Source organism: Lathyrus oleraceus, chromosome 3 (assembly GCF_024323335.1).
Source record: "Lathyrus oleraceus cultivar Zhongwan6 chromosome 3, CAAS_Psat_ZW6_1.0, whole genome shotgun sequence".
NCBI classification, from domain to species: Eukaryota; Viridiplantae; Streptophyta; class Magnoliopsida; order Fabales; family Fabaceae; genus Lathyrus; species Lathyrus oleraceus.
The window spans coordinates 378,585,711-378,602,839 of NC_066581.1; the positions used below are offsets into that span (position 1 = coordinate 378,585,711).

Here is a 17,129-nt window from a genome sequence, read left to right on the forward strand (position 1 = left end):
AGTGAGTCAATGCTTTGGTCATGTAACACTGGGTAGATTAGTAGTATTGAACTCATATCTTATTTGGATATGTATTATGTTATTACTTGTGAACATGTTTAATTGAAATTTGTTGTTTGAGAGGCCATAGTGCCAAATATTCTGGATATGGTTTTATTTTATCTTGAGGAGATTATTGAGAGATGATCATGGTATGGGACATGGATCATTTTATGAAATACATGAGTATTCATTATTTTCCGCTGCGAACGCATATTCTTGAATATTCATGATATTTCAAATGTGTTATTTTAAATGACCAGGTGCATTGTATATTGATGATGAATGATGTTGGTTTTTGAAAGCTTTTAGTTTTTGAAAACGTCGATGTGACGCCCTTTTGTTTATATGCGTGCTTATCCACTCTGATTGTATGTTAAGTATTTTGGGGTATAAAAAGGGGTGTTACACGTGGCATAAGGTTGATTGTTGCGCCACTATCGACCAAGAGTTTGTTGACACCAAAATTGTCAACTTTTACGTTTATGAAGAGTGGGTTCAAGTGGCTCTTCATCCCTAGATCAGGTTTCTCAAAAATGGCATTCTTTTCTTCGACATGGCCTTTATTCATTACGTGATAACACATTAGCTTATGATCAGTCGTTTCCTCTATAGCAAATTCTTCTTGTGCATCCGTCACTTCAGTCACCATGTCATATTCGACTGGAAACACTCATACCACATTACAAAGGACATCAAAGTCACCCTCTGGATCTGAGCAGTTGTATTTTATCATCTCTCAATCCACATCATTATTCCTTTTGTTATTGGATAAAGGCGGATCTACTTTCTCCCTCTCTGTCCTTTTTTCCAATTTAACCTTAGGTTCGACAAATGAAGGTGAGTTCGAATTCTCCTTCACTGACCTTCTCGTTATTTCGACCTTAGATTCAATGGGTAAAGGTGAGGGAAGACTCTTTCTTTGGTTGGCCTTTTGGCCACTTTTTGCCAGAATTTGGGTTATGGTTGTTACCGAAATATTACATCTCTCTGAACACCTTCTTTTGGCGTTGATATTTGCGCCAATGTGTTAGAGTCATTGGATTTTCCCATTATAATTAGGATTGTATGGATGGTTCTTAGTGGCCTGAGGATTGTCCAGGCGTTTCCAAGTTGTGTTTAATGTCATTATCTCTCCATTATTTTGGTTGATGTCTGTTTTGTTGTAGGGGTGCATCCACGTCCCCACTAGAGGGGATGATTTCCTGGGACATGTACTTTGCCCTAGGATTGATGTTATAGATCCTTCTGCCTCCAATTGTCTCCGTGTTTAGCTACTTTGCAATTGATTTCTCAGTGATAACTATCTTCACCCCTAGAACGTAGGAGACGATACAGTGGTCGTCGCAGTCAGTAAACCTCCATAATTCCTTTACCAAGAAGGTGTAAACTGGACCATGTAGCCTTTGAAAGTAGTTTCCCCACCCTTGGTTTTCCAGTTCTTCAGTAAGATCAAATACATTTCTTTTCAAGTTGTCAAAATCCACCAGCAGTTCACAAAGCACTTCGAACTTCTCAAAGGGAGTGGTAAGATTGATATGGGGTGGACGATCAAGAACATGACGTTCTTGATATGTAGTTATTGATGTTGTAGTAGTTTGAGTTGAAACCTGTTACGAAGCTTCAACATGTTGTTCAATAGCATCCATTTGCTGGGAATATTCATAAACTTGTTGTTGTTGAGGATCCATTTGTTATTGTAAAAGATGAAGATTGCTAAGAGGATGAAGAAATTGTAGAGAGAATAAAGGCAAGAGGGTTTGTGTAGGTTGTGAGTGAAAAGTGTGAAAGTGAGAAATGTGGTAAATATATATACTTAACCAAAATGCATGCAAAATGACACCGTATTAAATAAGAAGGGGACAACAATAATTATTATTCCAGAAATCTAAGTTGACAAGTGTGGGGAGAATTAAATGCAACTAAGGATGGTTATCTAATCTCAAAAATATGCACACTGCTCGAGGAGATCTCAATAGTTTGGCTCTTGAGTTCTGAGCTAGATAGTTGTCTAGAAGATCCAATGCCACACGTTTGAGAGACCATGTGTTGATGTTTCTGGAGTCAAGAATACCAAGAGGTTTATGATCCAGAGGGATTCTAGCCCAGATAACATCTAACTTGTAGAAGTATCAGAACCATAACCAGATAAACACCAAATGATTTAAGCCATAGCCTATTTTACCATTATAGAGGAGAAACACAAGTTTAGATTCATTCTTGGCAATCTGCCATGTTTAAGTGTTTCAGAATGAAAAGAAATCTATCTTAAGCTAAGGGTTTAATAAAGATATCAACCCATTGATGGTTTGTATCTATGAATTTTAAAATTATTACCTTTTTCTGAACATAGTCTATAAGAAAATGATGTTTAATTTCTATGTGCTTCGCTCTGGAATATAAAATTGGATTCTTACTTAAACATATAACAACAGTATTGTCACAAAAGATAGGGATGTTACTCTCATATATCTAAAGGTCCTCAAGTTGTTTCTTCATCCAGAGCATCTGAGTGCTGCACAGTGAAACTGAAATGTATTCTGCTTCTACAGTTGACAGTGTAATGGTTGATTGTCTTTTGCTAGCCCATGAGATGATGTTTCCTCCCAGAAACTGAAAGTTCCCAGATGTGCTTTTACGTTCCAATCTTTCTCCAGCGTAATCTGCATCACATTACCCATAAAGCCTATACTATGATGTTTTCTTGTATATCATGCCCAAGTTAGGTGTTCCTTTCAGATACCTTAGGATTCTCTTAACAACAGTTAAGTGAGATTCCCTTGGATCTGACTGAAATCTGGCAAAGAGACACACACTAAATAATATATCTGGATACGTAGCAGTCAGATAGAGAAGAGAACCTATCATACCACGATATAGTTTCTAACAGACCTTTTGACTTACCTCTTCTTTCTCCAGAATGCAAGTAGGATGCATGATAGTCTTTGCTGGATTGCTTTCTGACATTTCAAATTTCTTCAGAATGTATTTTATGTATTTTCTTTGATATACATATGTAGCATCTGATGTTTTATTAATTTGAATCCCTAGAAAAAACTTTAGTTCTTGCATCAGACTCATTTCAAATTCAGCCTGCATTAGCTCAGAAAATTCTTGACAAACAAAGGGGTTAGCAGAACCAAAACTTATGTCATCAACGTATATCTGACAGATCATAAGGTTGTTTATGATGTTTTTACAGAAGAGAGTGGAGTCCACTTTGCCTTTAATAACATCATTTTTTAGAAGAAAATAACTTAGTCTTTCATACCATGCTATAGGAGCTTGTTTCATGCCATAGAGAGATTTTTTGAGTTTAAAAACATGTTCTTGACATTTTGAGTTTTCAAAACCAGGTCATTGATGAACATACACCTCTTCAGAAATATATCCATTCAGAAACTCACTTTTGACGTCCATCTGATATAATTTAATAGAGTAATTTACAACAAAAGATACAAGTAGGCGGAGAGATTTTAACCTGGAGACTGGAGAAAAGGTTTCATTGTAGTTAATACCTTTTTGTTGACTATAACCTTGTGCCACCAATCATGCTTTGTTTCTGACCACTTCACCTTTTTCATTGAGTTTGTTTCTGTAAACTCATTTGGTTCCAATCACACGGATTCCCTTGGGTCGTGGTACAAGATCCCATACATCATTCTTGGAAAGCTGATCAAGTTCTTCTTCCATTTCCAGAATCCATTCTTTGTCTTGAAGAGCTTCTTCACAGGATGTTGGCTCTATCAGAGATACTAGTCCTATAAGTGTTTCTTCAGAGCCTTCGAATGTTGATCTTGTTCTGACAAGTTCATTCTTGTTTCCCATAATCAATTCTTCAGAAACATTTTGTCTATTTCTTGATCTTTTCTGATTAGTTGTGACTTCAGGTGCTTCTGACGTTTCCTTTTCTGCTTCTTCAGATTCTTTGGTCTTTTCGTTAGAACCTGCAAGTGTTATCTTCAAATCTGCAAAATTTTCAACTAGCTTTTACTTTTCAAAGTCAAGCTTATCATCAAATCTGACATGTATTGATTCTTCCATAATTTGTGTTTCTATATTGTATACTTTATAACCTTCAGAACATTCTGAGTATCTCAACATAATACACTTTTGTGCTTTAGAGTCAAACTTGTTCAGATTATCTTTAGTATTCAGAATAAAACAAGAACATCCAAAAGGATATAAATAAGAGATGTTAGGTTTTCTTCCCTTACATATTTCATAAGAAGTCTTGTCCAGAATAAGTTTGATAGAGATCATATTCTGAATGTAACACGCTATATTCACAACTTCAGCCCAGAAGTGCTTAGCCATATTTATTTCATTTATCATGGTTTTGGCGATTTCTTGGAGAGTCATATTCTTACTTTCTACAACTCCATTTTGTTGTGGAGTTCTAGGATAGGATAAAACACGTGATATTCCATTTGAGTCAAATAGCTCTTCAAAAAGTTTGTTTTCAAATTCGCCGCCATTATCATTTTTGACTCTGATGATTTTAGAGTCAAATTTATTTTGCACTTTTGAGCAGAAACTGGTGAACACAGAATGTGACTCATTCTTGTATCTTAGGAATTTTACCCATGTCCAACGACTATAATCATCATGTAATACCATGTATTTCCTTAAATAACCAAATACATATTAATTGAGATAAATTGAGTTCCTATGTGCTCTAAAAGTTATCAGTTGGGATAAATAGGGTAAATAGTGAATTCAGATTGACTCAATTAATATTAATTGGGACTGACCTTTTATTAATTGGGACATTTTGGTAACACTAATAATGAGTCAATTTCTCTGGTAGAACAATTATCTAAGTATAGTATCACTCAGGATATTTATTCCTACCACTTCTACCCACTTTCTAACCACACAATGTTCATGGCCACTTGTTACTAACCCTTGGCTCACTCACCACCACATGTTATAACACCACTTGCCTTGTGAAATATCTATCAGTAGAAGTTCTCAGAAGAAAAGGGAAAAGATAGAAGAAGAGGAAGCAATCTAATGAAGAAGAAGAAGAAAAGCTTGGAGAAATCAAGGGCTTGGGATCATCAACATCATCTTCATATCATCATCTCATCCTCAACAACTTCTATTCTTCTATTTCTTGAGGTGGGTTCTAGTTAGAAACCCTAGAATTTCTAGAGATTAAGGTTGTAGAATCATATATTAACCATAAGAATCCATGCTATATGATGAATGTTTTCTCTTGATTATGTTAATTTCCATGAACAAATGCTTTGATATACTCTTCATGATTGTTGTGACTAAATGATTGGTTATGGTTGTAGTTAGGAACTTGAAACCCATGATATATATGTGTATATAAGTATGTTGTATGATGGATTTTGTTGGAAGAAGAAGTATGTTTATCTGTTAGAAAAGAAACAAAGTTATGCAGGTGGAAATCCAAGTGATACAGAAAGTATTTTTGTGAACATGATAAGGACCAATCGACTGGTCCTGGGCTTTTACTCCAAGCCAATCAATTGGACACACTCTCAAAATGGGAAAATATGAGATTTTGCTAAGAACCAATCAATTAACACACTCCTCCAATCGATTGCACAAACTTTCTATTTTGGAAAAACTGGAAAATTTCAGGTGTCAATCGATTGACACTGAGGATCAATCAATTGATCCTCTGTATTCTTTGAAAGACAGAAATGTGAGAGGAACCAATCGATTGGGCTTCCCCAACCAATCGACTGGCTTATGCCAAACACTTCAAAATTCATTTATTGGATGTTTCTAAATGCATTTCATCAACCATTAATCAATTGTGATGTTAAACTTGAATTGAATCAATGTTTGATGTGAGAATTATATAATGAATCTAGTGAGTTAACCTAATGATCAATTTAGGCAATAAGTTAGACTTATGACTTAGATAACATTAGAAGGCGACATTCATTCGTATGATGCTTATGTGGAGGTCGTGAACGAATGGTTGCCATAGTTGAGAGTGAGACGCTTTGTATGGAACATGCCATGTTATTGCTTGTGTATTTTGGTGAATGAAGTCACCTTTGATTGATGAATCTTGTTATGATGGTGAACACATAATGTGACTCATTCTTGTGTCTTAGGAATTTTACCCATGTCCAACGACTATAATCATCATGTAATACCATGTATTTCCTTAAATACCCAAATACATATTAATTAAGAAAAATTGAGTTCATATGTGCTCTAAAAGTTATCAGTTGGGATAAATAGGGTAAATAATGAATTCAGATTGACTTAATTAATATTAATTGGGACTGACCTTTTATTAATTGGGACATTTTGGTAACACTAATAATGGGTCAATTGCTCTGGTAGAACAATTATCTAAGTATAGTATCACTCAAGATATTTATTCATACCACTTCTACCCACTTTCTAACTACACAATGTTCATGGCCACTTGTTACTAACCCTTGGCTCACTCACCACCACATGTTATAACACCACTTGCCTTGTGAAATATCTATCAGTAGAAGTTCTCAGAAGAAAAGGGTAAAGATAGAAGAAGAGGAAGCAAGCTAGTGAAGAAGAATAAGAAAAGCTTGGAGAAATCAAGGGCTTGGAATCATCACCATCATATTCATATCATCATCTCATCCTCAACAACTTCCATTCTTCTATTTCTTAAGGTGGGTTCTAGTTAGAAACCCTAGAATTTCTAGAGATTAAGGTTGTAGAGTCATATATTAACCATAAGAATCCATGCTATATCATGAATGTTTTCTCTTGATTATGTTAATTTCCATGAACAAGTGTTTTGATATACTCTTCATGATTGTTGTGACTAAATGATTGGTTATGGTTGTAGTTAGGAACTTGAAACCCATGATATATATGTGTATATAAGTATGTTGTATGATGGATTTTGTTGGAAGAAGAAGTATGTTTATCTGTTAGAAAAGAAACAAAGTTATGCAGGTGGAAATCCAAGTGATACATAAAGTATTTTTGTGAACATGATAAGGACCAATCAATTGGTCCTGGGCTTTTACTCCAAGCCAATCAATTGGACACACTCTCAAAATGGGAAAATATGAGATTTTGCTAAGAACCAATCAATTAACACACTCCTCCAATCGATTGCACAAACTTTCTATTTTGGAAAAACTGGAAAATTTCAGGTGCCAATCGATTGATACTGAGGATCAATCAATTGATCCTCTGTATTCTTTGAAAGACAGAAATGTGAGAGGAACCAATCGATTGGGCTTCCCCAACCAATCGACTGGCTTATGCCAAACACTTCAAAATTCATTTATTGGATGTTTCTAAATGCATTTCATCAACCATTAATAAATTGTGATGTTATACTTGAATTGAATCAATGTTTGATGTGAGAATTATATAATGAATCTAGTGAGTTAACCTAGTGGTCAATTTAGGCAATAAGTTAGACTTATGACTTAGATAACATTAGAAGGCGAAATTCATTCGTATGGCGCTTATGTGGAGGTCGTGAACGAATGGTTGCCATAGTTGTTGAGAGTGAGACGATTTGTATGGAACATGCCATGTTATTGCTTGTGTATTTTGGTGAATGAAGTCACCTTTGATTGATGAATCTTGTTATGATTTGTGGAACCGATCATGTATTCAGAATGTTTTACCCTTGGTGGTACACATCTCTATTTGAAATGCTTAGATGAGTAAGCAATAGGATATGAGACCGATGATTTGTGCCTCAATTGGGTTTGAGCCCCAACCACGGCGGGCGTTGGGGAAAGGTGGACACCTAAGTGGGTTAGAGTTCCATACGGTGAAAGATACCCTAAGTGGGTTAAAGTCCTATACGGGTGACAGTCGCTTGAAATAAGTTTGGAACTCATAGAGGACCCGATATCCATCGCGAAAGTCGAATCATACGAGCATGCATGAACTGGGCTTGCCCTAGATGTAGGTCCATGGATTGATGTTTCGTGAATCTGAATAATGATCTTGTTTTGAGTTGCGAGAACTCAGGTGCATGTTGCCATACATTGCGAGTTAGTTCCCCGTCACTTAAGTCTTCTTTCCCTTGTTGACTTAAGTTGGATATTGATTAGAAGACCTTGTAGAGCCGAGTGGACCCAGAAGATAAGGAACCCACTGAGATTATTATCTCACTCCATGTTGTTGATTATTTTTCAGGTGGTTCTGAGCAAGCGAAGGGTAAGGACAAGATAGAGTGATGTCTTGCTTACCTGATGTTTGGATGGCTACTCCGCTGTGTATATATTTTTGAGATCATTGTATAATGATCTAGCTCTTAGTTTTATTTTTTAGCACTTTTGTGTATGTTTTGTGCCATGTTATGTTTCTTTTGGGCATGTAAATATGTACATTATTGATGCTAGGTGCTTATGTATTTCAGTACCAGTATTACACTTTGTATAATATGTACTCTAGACATATATTATATGTGGGTGTTACAATTGGTATCAGAGCAGGTCGTATCCTCGATCTAGCCATGAGATATTATAAGTATTTCTTTATGCCTCATATGTGGGTTGTCATTATTGTCCTTGGTGTTATATGCACAGTGTTGAGCCTGATCAAGTTAATCCTATTTGTATGACATTCAGGATCATGGCTGACAGACGCAGAGGTCGTGGTAGACCCAGAACTCAGAATTCCGACCCTGAACCGCCAAGTGGTAGTGAAGGTTTTCAATAGCCTCAGTTCGTGAAACATATGCAACAACAAGATAACCAATTCATGCAACATATGATGCAATAGTGGAATGGTGGTTTTCATCCTCAATGGGTTCCACAAGAAGCTGCAGGTGGTAGTTTCTGAGATTTCTTTCGCATGAACCCTCCTGAATTCCATGGTGGATTAAATCCCTTTGAAGGCTCATGAGTGGATAACCAACATGGAAAGGATTTTTCAGATAGTGCATTGTAGTGAAGAGAATAAAGTTGTGTTTGCTTCTTAGATGATGAAGGGTCCCACTGTGAGATGGTGGGAGAGTGCTTCGACTCTTATGACCAATCAAGGAGTACATAGGGATTAGGAGCATTTTAAGACTACTTTCCTGGATAAGTATTTTCCTAGATCTTTGAGGACTCAGAAAGAATTTGAGTTTCAGTAGCTTAGATAGGGTACTATGACAGTAGCTGTGTGTGCTGAGAAGTTCAAAGATATGGCTGCTTATTCTAGACAGGCCGAGTACGCACCATATGAGAAATGGAAGATCGATCGGTTCCTTTTTGGTCTAAGAGGTGAAATTTCTCATAGTGTTTCTCAAAGTGAATTCACTACTTATGTTGAATTCTTAAGGCAATGCTATGTGGCTGAGAATAGTTTGAAGAAAGTTCAAGAAGAAAGGGATCAGTATAGGAGTGGACAGAAGGACCAAGGGAGGCCAGGTAACCAGTTTAGGCATAGACCTCAAGCTTTCAAGGGAAAACAAGTGCAACATGCAAGGCCTAACCATCCTCCACAATGTCAAGTATGTAAGAGGTCTCATTTTGGAAGATATGTCGGAAGGGACACATGGCTCGGGATTGTCCTCAGAATAAGAATCAGATGCAGAGGAGGAGCACTGGTCGAGTTTATACTTTGGATGCAAGGAAGGCTAAGAGCAACAATGCCTTAATTGCTGGTACATGTCTCGTTAATTATCATCATTGTTTTGTATTGTTTGATTGTCGGGCGACACACTCTTTTGTATCAATTCAGTGCATGAGGCGTCTTGGCTTGCAAGCAATTCCCTTGTCTCCTCTTATGGTGGTTACTACCGCCATGGATGATGTAGTTGAGACACCGTTGATTTGTGAAAATTGTTCGCTCTCGGTGAATGGTAGAATTTTCCAAATTGATCTTATTTGTTTACCACTTAAGAAGGTTGATGTGGTTTTAGGGATGAATTGGCTTTCTTCCAATTTGGTGTTTATTGAATGTGAAGAGAAGTTGATTATCATCCCATCTAGTGAAGCTACTCCAAAGGATGTATTAACTACTATCTTGGAAGTTACGGTTTGCATGGTTAATTTCTTATTTGAGAAGGAAAAGTCAGTTCTCTTGGTTCTCACCAAGGAATCTAGCGACAATATGAATGTTACGCAAATTCCTATCGTTTGTGAAATTCCGAAAGTTTTCCCTGAGGATGTCACTTCTCTTCCTCCTGAAAGGGAAGTGAAATTCTCTATTGATCTGATACCTAGGACGACTCCAATCTCCGTTTCTCCGTATCGTATGGCGCCACTCGAGTTGAGAGAGTTGAAGGATCAATTGGAAGAGTTGTTAACCAAGCATTTCATCCGACCTAGTGTCTCACCATGGGGAGCTCTAGTGTTATTAGTAAAGAAGAAAGATGGTAGTATGCGGTTGTGTATTAATTATCGGCAGTTGAATAAATTCGCCATTAAGAACAAGTATCCTCTGCCAAGGATATACGATTTGTTAGATGAGTTGAAAGGAGCCTGTGTGTTCTCTAAGATTAATTTATGATTGGGCTATCATCAAATAAGAGTTAAGAATTCGGATGTACCAAAGACCGCATTTAGAACCCGATATGGCCATTATGAGTTTCTTGTAATGCCTTTTGGTGTGACGAATGCCCCTGCTGTTTTCATGGACTATATGAATTGGATATTTCAACCTTACTTGGACCAGTTCGTGGTGATCTTTATTGATGACATTCTTATTTATTATCGTACTCCCCAAGAGCACGGAGAACACCTAAGGATTGTTCTATCAGTACTGCAAGAGAAGCAACTTTTTGCCAAGTTAAGTAAGTGTGAATTTTGGATGAACGAAGTGAAGTTTATTGGTCATGTCATATCACAAGGAGGAGTATCAGTGGATCCATCTAAAGTCGAAGCAGTTATTAATTGGGAAAGACCGAAGAATGCTTCCGAAGTCAGAAGTTTCTTAGGTTTGACAGGTTACTATCAAAGATTTATAAAAGGGTTTTCACAGATAGCCTTACCAATGACTAGACTTACCCAAAAGTAAATTTATTTTAAATGGTATTCGAAGTGTGAGCAGAGTTTCATGAGTTTGAAGGATAAACTAACAACTGCTCCTGTTTTAATCATCCCTGATCCTAGTAAGTCTTATGAAGTATTTTATGATGCCTCTAAGAAAGGATTAGGAGGGGTGTTAATGCAGAGTGGTCAGGTCGTAGCATATGCCTCTCGTTAGTTGAAGCCTCACGAAGAGAGCTATCTGACCCATGATCTTGAACTAGTTGTTGTTGTTTTTACATTGAAGGTGTGGCAACATTACTTGTATGGAGTGTGTTTTGATATGTTTAGCGATCACAAGAGTTTGAAATACTTATTTGACCAGAAAGAGTTAAACATGAGACAGAGGAGATGGATGGAGTATTTGAAGGACTTTGATTTTGAGCTTAACTATCACCCAGGGAAAGCGAATAAGGTTGCAGATGCCTTAAGTCAGAAAGAGATGCATGAAGCCGAGTTAATAATGTTAGAATATGTATTGTTAGAAAAGTTCCATAATCTTAATCTTCAGTTTAGCTGGATGCAGGATGGTGTGATAATGGGAAATTTGAATGTTACTTCTAACCTAAGGGAATAAATCCGACAAGGACAAATGATAGATGAGAAGTTGCAAGAGATGTCGACTAAACCAAGTCACTGAATGGAGTTATTCTATTTAATCAAAAGATTTGTGTTCCGAATGACGTCGAGATGAAAAGAAAAGTTTTGGAGGAAGCCCACAAGGGGGCATTTACCACACACCCAAGTGTCGCAACCTGCGAAAAAACAACCGGCGAGAAAGAAATGACAGAAGAGTCGCCACCGCGCGTTATTTATCCCAAAGGAGGGAAAGGAAACGCTCGAAGTAAACCTGGAAAAAGGAAAGGAAAAGACGAGGTCTCGCAACCAAATCTTGGGTTCGGGAGCCGATTATGCGAAGGGAAGGTATTAGCACCCCTACGCATCCGTAGTACTCTACGGGATCCACTTTTGTTGTTCTTGTCTAAAGGGTGTGGGTTTATCTAATGCAATATTTACTAAAAGAGGGGTTAAAAGAAAATGACTCGCACAGATGTCGCATCCACTGCATATGTATCTCATCTGGATATGAGAATCAGAGTCTTCGTAGCTCGGCTACCTACGGGATAAGGGTTGTGTTTTTTAGGTGAACGGCGTTACTACGCAATCTATCGGATGCTCGACCTTTGGAGACTTACTCGTCTGTAGTAGAAGGAGTTAACGTGTTCTTAGGAGAAGAAAAATCAATGAGTTTGTTTGTGTTCTAGGAATGCTCATGCAAAAAGGAAGTCCTAAACGAAGGAACAGTGCTACCTTAATTGACATGCAAACGAGAGACTATACGAAGCCTAGCAATCCTATGGGGAGACGATCACACCATACAAAACAAACATGCATAAAGTAAAATGCCAACAAGGGGGCTTAAACATACATGGGTAGGGCTTTAGTCAAGAGGGGTCATATCAACCTCGACAAACAAGCCATGAAAAAGGTAATCAAATGGGCTCCTAACCACTGACATTGAACGTCAGGGTGAGCAAATCAAAAGGGTAATGAGGATAAGACCTCATAGCTCTTAACCCTTGATAGGGTGAGCTCATGACAAAGAGTGGGGATTCAGAAAGGTGGAACCCTCTCCACTGACTGACCGGACAAAAGATCTTGGGCTTTTGCTCTGAAGCATCGACACGTAGTGTGAGCTTAAAGAACGACACACTGAATAACGGGGGATTGACTACTAATCCCTTTTATCCGTCAATTGCCTCTTTATGGAGGTCTTTGAGCATAAAAGTAAACAAACAAAATAAAATATTGCCTCCTATTGAGGTCTTCCAGCTAAGAAAGCGGTAAAATGCGGGAAAGATAAAGGATCAAGAGATCTACCACACGGATAAAGATCCGAAGTAATAACAGCTAAAGAAATAAGAAACCCAGAGATCTCTCGAGCTGGCACCATCAAAGAAAGCAAGTCAATACAGGTAATCGGAATAAATCTCCAAATGGTATCCCACAAATAAAGTGGAATGCCAAGCAAGCTATCCTTTCAGGAGTCATGTGAGCCCTCACAAAAAACTCAACAAACAGGTTAGAGTGACAAGATGGGGCGCAATCAAGAGTTGCCCCAAATCAAAATGTAACCACATGAATCATGCCATTAAAATTCACAAAAAGAGCTCACAAAAAGCAACAAAGTGTAGGAGGCCTAAACCTCTTGTCAAACACATGCATCAAAAGGGTATCAAAATTCAAAGGTTGATAGTATAAAGTAGTGGAAATAGGGCAAACCTGATTGGAGAGATCGAATGAAATTGAATTGCCCGGTTGGGTTTGCAAAGCAATCTGAGGGTTTATATGAGAGGGAATTGGTTCTTTGCAGATGAGTTCCCTTCAGTCTCTGGAGGTTGCTCTGAACTCTGTTAGCTCTTCTCTCACTATCTTTTTCCCCAGGGTTTTTTTGGGAGATGGAAGTCTAGAATTTATAACCTGATTTTTGTGACTTTGTGGGCTCAAAAGAGAGAGGTCCAAGTCCAAGATTTTTCTGTTATATTTTATTTATTTATTTATTTATTTTCGTTTTTTTTTAAACGCGTGGGCTTCGCCTAGCGAGCATGACAGTTCAAGAAATTCCTCTGAGCGTAGGTGATTCTGGTGGCTTTTCTTGGGACTCGCTAGGCGACCCATTCTGCTCGCCTAGCGAGCATGACAGCTCATGAACAAACTTTTGCTCCTTCAAGATTAACGTTTTGACTGATGAATAGACCCCATTTGAACATGTTGGAAGTATCTCAAGCCATTCCCTTGTGTTGACTGATCACCCAAATAGGACCCACAAAGTGTCTTGGATGATATTCAAGCTTCTTGGATCTAATTCCGATTGACATGATGAAATGCAATATGAAATGTTAAATGACCTAAAAATGAATGCATGAATGAGGGGGGAAAATTTTAAGGTATTACAGCTGCCCCTGTTCAATCAACTGGAGACCCGAAAAGAAGATAGCAGCGGCTTTCGCACTTTCGAGGTATCAAGGGATTGAATACAATAAAACCCGAAAATTTGCACTGAAGTGAAGTGAAGTAACAATGCCTGTCAGAATCGGCAAAGAGGTGTTCTTGAAAGAAGAATCCATCTGGTACGGTGAGAGTCAGTCTGAATACCGAAAAAGAATGTTAACCTGGATACCAAAATAAATGGTAACACAGAAATAACCATGGCCTGAATGCCGCTCATCAGTCTGAATACTGGAAATGACTTCGATCTGAACATCGGAAGATATGAGATTATTAATATCGGTCTGAACATCGAGAGGCTGGACTGAATGCCACAAGTTGCGTCGACCTGAATGTCGGAAACTTCTACGATCTGAACATCGGAAAACTGGCCTGAATGCCACTTCGATCTGAATATCGGAAAATTGGCCTGAATGCCATAAGTTGCATCGACCTGAACGTCGGAAACTTCTTCGATCTGAACATCGGAAAACTGGCCTGAACGCCACTTCGGCCTAAATACCGGAAAAACTTCATGCCTGTCGGCATCGACAGAAATAGGGAAAGATAATAGAGGCGGCGCATGGGCCAATGACACTTGCTGGGGATAATAAATGTAAGTCATGAACAATCTTCAGTCTGAGTACTGGAAACAACTTCTGGCTTATCACTTGGGATATCGAGAATGTTTTATGCTTACATGCGTATGTTTGAATTTTTCAATGGCGTAATGCTCCATGAAAATGGAAATGCTACGTGATTTGGGAGGATGCAATGCAATATGATTCTACATGCAGGGATGCGAAATGCTGGGTAGAATGCCAAGCCGAGGCAAGGGAATCTGCTGGGGAAATGATCACCATCTTCTGGACCCTGGAACGGCTGTTGGAGATGCACCGCACAAAGAACTCTGTGGGGAAATGACCCGCCACACGGTGTTCTAGCAATGACGAAATACCGAGACTCTGACTGGGGAGAGAACGGCACTGAAAACCTGCTGCTGGGGAAAGCGATAGTGGTTCTGGCAACCATAATCTGCGAGAGAGACGACTCAGCAGGGGAAGCAAACACCGATACGGTACCATGGATCTGGCATTGAGATTATCGATCTGGCATCGAACTCTGAGGAGCAGCCGCTTCTGCTGGGAAGATAAAGTATGGAACTGTCAACTCCGCTGGGGATATATAGTCTGGCACTGTCAACTCTACTGGGGAGTGTATATTCTGAAACAACCGCTTAGGGGAGGTACAACAGTGAGAGCCTGCTGGGGATCGAAGAATCCAATGCTCTGATCAGCTCTGTAGGGATAAGATACCAACTTCGACTGTTGGGGGAAAACATTCGCGATCATCGGCTGGGAACCTTAAGGAAATGCCCTGAGGGTACCTGTTCTGAATAGACGATCTAAAGCCCTTAACATTTACAGCAGTTTTAAATGTTTATTAAGCATGTACCTGTAAAGCTCTTATGTTTCATGATGCAATGTTTATCAAAAATTCGGACGTCATTTTTGCAAACAAAACAGTAAAATGAAAATGAAAACAGAGATATACTTAATAACATGATTTTATTGATTGAATGGCCTCTGAATAGGCATTTACATCAGGAAGCAATCCTTGGAAAGAGGTAATCGCACAAAAGATAAAAACAGAAGTTAATCTAATGGCAATGTGAAATGGATTTTTATTGGGTTCCAATTCTGCTATGACTTGCTTGTCTTCAAGATCCTCCAGATGATCAGCTTTCTGAAAAGAGTGATTGGACTGTTTCTTATCCTTCAAAAGTTTCCAGTCATTGACACGAGATGAGATTCAGAACTACTCAGAATGCAGTCATTCGTTTAATCCCTAACTTTTGCCTGGATCGCCCTTTTCGGGTTTTCAATCCACCGGGATACCCATTTTTGCCTAAGTTGCCTTTTCAGGTTTTCAACTTACCGGGTGTACGATCTTTTCATTTTTAATCCCTAATTTTTGCCCGAACCTTTTCATTTTCTTGGTTCGTCGGGATGCCCATTTTTGCATGGACTATTCTTTTTATTGTCCAGCGGGTCTATTTTATGCGAAGTATTTTTTAACTGCGTCTGAGTTCACAGGGGAAGTGAAGTTTTCACCATCCATAGTTGCAAGCATTAAGGCCCCACCATCAAAAACCTTGGTGACAATATACGGTCCATCATAGTTAGGAGTCCACTTGCCCATGTGATCTGTTTGAGGAGGAAGGATCCTTTTCAACACTAAATCTCCGACTTTGAAGCATCGAGGGCGCACTTTCCGATCAAAGGCTCTCTTCATCCGACTCTGATACAACTGCCCATGACAAATGGCTGCCATTCGCTTCTCTTCGATAAGACTCAACTCATTGAACCTTGTCCGAATCCATTCAGCTTCGTCTAACTTGACATCCAACAGGACTCTTAGAGAAGGAATCTCCACTTCAACAGGTAGGACTACTTCCATACCATACACAAGGGAGTAAGGGGTTGCCCCGGTCGATGTACGTACTGAAGTACGGTACCCATGCAAGGCGAAGGGTAGCATCTCATGCCAATCTCTGTACGTAACGACCATCTTCTGCACAATCTTCTTTATGTTCTTATTTGCCGCCTCAACAACACCGTTCATCTTAGGGCGGTAAGGGGAAGAATTGTGATGTTGAATGTTGAAGTTCTGGCACAACTCCTTCATCATTTTGTTGTTGAGATTAGAACTATTATCAGTAATGATTCTTTCGGGAATCCCATGGCGACAAATGATTTCTTTCTTGATGAAACGGGCAACCACATGTCTGGTGACATTCGCGAACGATGTTGCTTCAACCCACTTGGTGAAATAGTCAATGGCAACAAGGATGAAGCGATGCCCATTGGAGGCGGTCGGCTCAATCTTTCCAATCATATCGATGCCCCACATAGCAAAAGGCCACGGCGAAGACATCACATTCAAAGGATTTGGCGGCACATGTACCTTATCAGCATAAATCTGGCATTTATGACACTTCCGAGCATATTTGAAACAATCAGATTCCATGGTCATCCAGTAATAACCTGCTCTCAACAATTTCTTAGCCATTGCATGTCCGCCGGCATGAGTATCGAAGGAGCTTTCATGAACTTCCTGCATTAACATGTC

The 17,129-nt window shown here is 38.8% G+C and overlaps 1 protein-coding gene across 1 annotated transcript; it reads left to right on the plus strand.

Moving 5' to 3' along the window:
* Positions 1-9,145: 9,145 nt before the first annotated feature.
* On the plus strand, positions 9,146-10,491 carry LOC127131355 (uncharacterized). The gene is made up of 2 exons (XM_051060281.1): positions 9,146-9,490; positions 9,556-10,491. Exons 1-2 carry the CDS (start codon positions 9,146-9,148, stop codon positions 10,489-10,491), a joined length of 1,281 nt encoding a protein of 426 aa, XP_050916238.1.
* Positions 10,492-17,129: the final 6,638 nt, after the last annotated feature.